At 35.0% G+C, this 5,477-nt stretch overlaps 1 protein-coding gene across 1 annotated transcript; it reads left to right on the top strand.

Annotated features, from left to right (window-relative positions):
- The first annotated feature begins 544 nt into the window (after positions 1 to 544).
- LOC131077451 (cytochrome P450 76T24) lies at positions 545 to 2,405 on the top strand. The gene is given in 3 exon segments (XM_058014942.2): positions 545 to 1,468; positions 1,470 to 1,554; positions 1,638 to 2,405. Coding segments are annotated over 3 exon segments (1,515 nt in total). The 5' UTR covers positions 545 to 671; the 3' UTR covers positions 2,271 to 2,405.
- The last annotated feature ends 3,072 nt before the right edge of the window (positions 2,406 to 5,477 follow it).

Below are 5,477 nucleotides of genomic sequence, written 5' to 3'. Positions count from 1 at the left end.
GTCCAAAAATTCTAACTACTAGGAATAAAGTGGGCAACTATTGGTACATGTGAAATTGATTAATGAACTTTAGTTATCATTTTTTTAAATTTTTGTAACATTAGTAATTGAGAATTGGATGAACAAAGAATGAATGGTAATTGAGCAGTTACTCTTCCTTATATATGTATGAATAGATATAACTAATACAAAAATGAAATAAAAATATGTTAAAAAAAAAAAAAAAAAAAAATCTTATAAAAATAAGGTGGAAGATAAATCGATATATATTACGATACTCTGTAAAATGAACACAATCATCATTCTGAAATCATCTCTCTCTTGTTAGAGATGTAAGACGAGCTTAGCACGTTTCTCTAGTAAATATATTATAAAAAAATTTAATACTTTTTTGAAATAAAAGTAAAGTAAAATGTAGGACGTTTCAAAACATGCCTTGTTAGTGGGACAGATTTGTCTTTTTTGGAGCCAGAATAGACACAGCTATCTATGTATAGATAGGTTAGGAGTAGTGCAGTCAAAGAGACGTGTCAACAAATATTAAATATTGTTGAATATTAGTCGAAACTCAATTATTTGGTACCCTGCACCACTTTATCAGGAGCGTCGGGAATCCCGTCGTATGCTGGAAAACCAAAGAAAATCAGGATTTTCCTGTATCTGCAGTTTGTATGGAGATTCCACCGCTTTCTTGGTATTCGGTGCTCCTTACAGCTGGGTCACTTTTATTCTTCTTCTTTCTATGGAGAAGCAAGAGGACAGGGCTTTCTCTTCCCCCCGGACCTCCTGCTTGGCCTATTGTGGGAAACCTCTTTCAGCTGGGAAGGAGACCTCACGAGTCTCTGCATGCCCTTTCTCTGCAATACGGCCCATTGATGACTCTCCGTCTAGGCATGAAAACCACAGTGGTCGTCTCTTCTCCTGCCATGGCCAAGGAGGTTCTCAAAACGCACGACCACATCTTAGCCGGGCGGACGGTGTTAGAATTCGCCAAATCTCTTTCCCATCACAAGTCTTCCCTGATTTGGGGCGAGTACGGACCTCACTGGCGCAATCTCCGACGCATTTCAACCGTTGAACTTTTCAGCCCCAAAAGAATGGAAGCTCTGGAACACCTCAGAAGAGATGAGGTATTTCACACAATTCGACTACTTTATGAGAAGAAGGGAAAGGTCGTGGATATCGGGCGGACGGTGTTCTGCACGTCTCTAAATTTGTTAGGCGAAATGATCTTCAGCACAAGCGTCTTCGATCCCCACAATCCAGAGTCTGCGGGATTCAAAAATTTCTTCGGGGAGATGGCGAAGCTCGGTGGAACGCCTAATTTGGCTGACTTTTTTCCGTTTCTGAGATTCCTCGACCCCCAGGGTGTTTCAGGGGAGACGGCCAAGCATTTGAAATGTGTGTATGATTTTGTGGACTTGTTCATACAGAAAAGGTTCGCCTCTGCTAGCGAACCTTTTCTAGAATGACTCCAAGAAGGATTTTCTAGACGTCCTGCTTGATTTCAGAAGCGAAGACTTCACTCTCGTTGATATTCGAGCCCTGATAACCGTAAGTACTAAATAACCCAAATAGGATTTCATAAATTTCTGATATTTTAGCCAGAATGTCTAATTGTGGTTTTTTTTTTTCAGGATTTGTTTGCTGCTGGAATTGAAACGAGCACTACAACAATAGAATGGGCCATGGCAGAATTCATTCACAATCCGCAGAAACTAAACCGAGTCCTCCAAGAATTGGATGAAGTGGTCGGTTGCAACAGAAGAGTGGAAGAATCTGACTTGGATCATTTGCCTTATCTACATGCAGCCGTGAAGGAAATATTCCGATTGCACCCGACGGTTCCTCTGCTGCTCCCCCATAAAGCCGAAAGCTCCTGCGTGATCGGGGGATTTGTGATACCCAAAAACAACCAGGTGATGGTGAACGTGTGGGCCATTGGGATGGACCCTGCAATTTGGAAGAGCCCTTCAGAATTTGTGCCAGAGAGATTTTTGGAGGGTGAGAATAGCAAGATGGATTACAGGGGACAAAACTTTGAGTTGATTCCATTTGGATCGGGAAGAAGAATTTGTCCAGGGCTTCCATTGGCAAATCGTATGATTAATTTTGTTTTGGCTTCTTTGCTTCATTCCTTTGAGTGGATACTTCCAGATGGGATGAACTCCGAGCAGTTGGACATGGCGGACGAGTTTGGACTTACTTTAAAGAAGGGCGTAGTATTAAATGCAATCCCTGTAACTCGTCTGCCACATCATCTGTACTAGTGCCCGGCGAAAAGTATTAACTTACGAATGATGTTGATCGTTTTGTTTTGTTCTCTTCAATGGTGTATCTGTTTAAACAGCTGTTACTGTATTAATATGATATATTTTAAAAATATGTATTTTAAATGTTAAATATTTATTATTGTCAATGCCATGTAGTTGTGATTCATTAAAAATTGCATCATCAACTAAATATTATATCATTTATTTTATTCATTGTATTGACAATTCTTAAAATATTTATATTTTTAGTTTTAAATTTTAATTTAATATAAGTTTTTATGTCACATGTGTAATTAATTATATATATCATTAATATTATATCAAATAATTATTGGATACTATTTACATATTTTATTGTTTATATTATATTAATAAAAATTTATTTATAAATCAATTTGTTTATACTACATAATTGAATAATATTTGATTATTATTGTGGATAAAAGTATTATTTAATATATCTTTCAATAATTTGACATTTAATTTAAATACAAAGAATTAATTTAAATTTTTATTATTATGAACTATAATTTGACATGTTCCAATCTTTTGAGATACATGATCCTTTAAAAATACGCAAGTCTAATGATAATGGAAGGGAGAAGAGGGAAGCACAATTCAAAATGAACTAAAGAAAGAACGAGACCCCACAAATGCTAAGGAAAATCTCTATTGTGGTTGCAATATGAATCAAAGTATATGAATAAATGCTCTAGAAAGAAGAAAATGATTCAAAGCTCATAAATTATAGAAACTTATTTTCCTTCACTTCCTCAATAGATCAGTTTGTTAACTAAGACACCATTAGGGAGATTGTTGACTTGATAAATGGTTGTGTTCTCCTAAGAAAAAATTGTTGAAACACTAAATAAACTATAACGAAGTATATCAAAGGAACATTCATTATCATGCAAATGGCCTATAAGCATATGTAACTCTTCTGTTCTTTAGAAAATGAAATTGTGCTCTAGATATTATTTTTATCCTCTAAAATAAGAATATAAATTAGTGTCATGTTGAATGTCTTTTAATAATAAGTTACACAAAAAATTGTGCCATGTAAAAATATAACTTGACTAGAAAAAACAAATAGAAGATATAAATGGTGGGTTATATTAATGGAATGTTTCTATATGTAAAGTGATGAAATTTAGGGTTTCCACCACTGGGTGTAGTAAAACCACTAATTTTTCTTAGGGACGATTTACATTAGGGAAAGATAGGAATTTGATAGATCTAAACTTAATAGATATATATTCTAATTAGATTCTAGGGGTTTTAGATGCGCCTCTTCTTTCCCTTGAGTTGAATTTTATTTGAATTTGTTGAAGATACTGAAATTAGGGTAAATGTGTGTAAATTCAAGCAATTATTCATAAACAATGAGCAATAACTATCAAACAAAGCCACAAACCTAGATATGAGAAATATATGAGTGTTTGGATTTTTTCCTATAAGGTCAACCTGAATTGTCGAGACCGGATTGCCAATTACCTTGGTCCTCCGAACTTTTCGCCATCCAAAAGGGAATCTACTTGTCTCTACGGATAATGTTGATCTTGAAAATTGCAACTATGTACATTATCCTACACATAATAGAGAAGGGACAATGGTTGGGAATAGGTGTTTTCCTAAGTTAAACCCTAGTTTAGTCTTCAAGGCTTTTACATCAAATTCGACCAAAGAAGAGGGTGAATTCACAAAGCTAGTTCCCACTTTTGCCAACGAAGGAATTTGGCGAAAGTGGGAATTTCGAATTTGCCCGTGTTCGAGCGAAATGGAAATGTTCGCTCGGACTACCCCTGGGAGTCCGAGCGAACCAACCTTTTGACTTGGGTTCGCTCAAACATCGGGCGAGTTTTGGGTTCGAGCGAACCCATTAAAATATTAATATTTTAATGGGTTTGCTCGAACCCCCCATTCGCTCAAACCCGTTGCGGTTAGGGTTTTTATTTTAAATTTATAAATATCAAAAATGACAGTTAAAAGGTCATTATCAAATTTGAGTTTTTCTGTCTGGTGGGGGTTGGATCGAACCAGTCGTCAGCATCATGTCACCAAGCTTTGTCTGCAGCAGTTAGCATCTTTCCGATTTCAGTTTTCGACCTTTGTTATATCAGGTGCACAAAATAACCCTTTGTTTGGTTTAATAATGTCTTTTTTTATTAAATTTGTAAATAATTTGTTTGTTAATTTATTTTTTTAATTAAATAATTTTATATAGTTATTGTTTTTCAACATTTTAGAAAAATGTTTGATAATTTATTGTTTTTCATTATTTTAGAAAAATGTTTGATAATTTATTGTTTTTCATTATTTTAGAAAAATGTTTGATAATTTATTGTTTTTCATTATTTTAGAAAAATGTTTGATAATTTAATGTTTTGATTGAAATGTGTCAATTTGTTTTTAAAATTACATAATTGTATAGATGTATATTTTTTTCAACATTTTAAAAAATCGTTATGAAAAACATAGAAAACTAACCTGTAGTAAATCAGAACTTAGAAAAACATTAGCAAAAAAAGAAAAACGTTAGAAAAATTAATTTAAATAAACATTAGAAAATTTAGATAACAAATTTAAACAAATTAAATTTCCTCTACAATGTGACCCATTTTCACATCCTCTTACATGCACAACATGACCCCTTAAGACCACATATGACACTATGCGTTCCCTTAGGAGGTCATAGAGGATCACATATAACATAGTAGTGTACATGTATGACATTCCCTTTAGGATCACATCTAGTGTCCTAAGGGGTCATACGTGGTTCTAAGGGGTCACACATGTGTTATAACACATGCATGACCCCTTAGAACCGCATATGACCCCTTATAAAATTGTAGTGTGAACGACATACCCCTTAGTCCATCAAATAGTGTCTTAACACATGCGTGACCCATTACAACCGCATATGACCCTCTATAAAATCCTAGTGTGAACGACATACCCCTTAGTCCATCACATAGCGTCTTAAGGGGTCGTATGTGGTCCTAAGGGGTCACGCATGCATTAACACATGCGTGACCCCTTAGTAGGTCACATAGGACCCCTTATAACATCCTACTATACATATGACATTCCCCTTAGGATCACATAGTGTCATAAGGGGTATATGTGGTCCTGAGGGGTCATACATGTGTTATAACATATGCATGACCCCTTAGAACCGCATATGACACCTTATAAAATCCTAGT

The sequence above is a fragment of the Cryptomeria japonica genome, chromosome 6 (assembly GCF_030272615.1).
Source record: "Cryptomeria japonica chromosome 6, Sugi_1.0, whole genome shotgun sequence".
Lineage (NCBI taxonomy): Eukaryota > Viridiplantae > Streptophyta > Pinopsida > Cupressales > Cupressaceae > Cryptomeria > Cryptomeria japonica.
The sequence above is the reverse complement of the archived record's forward strand: the minus strand, read 5'-3'. Positions and strand labels throughout refer to the sequence as shown.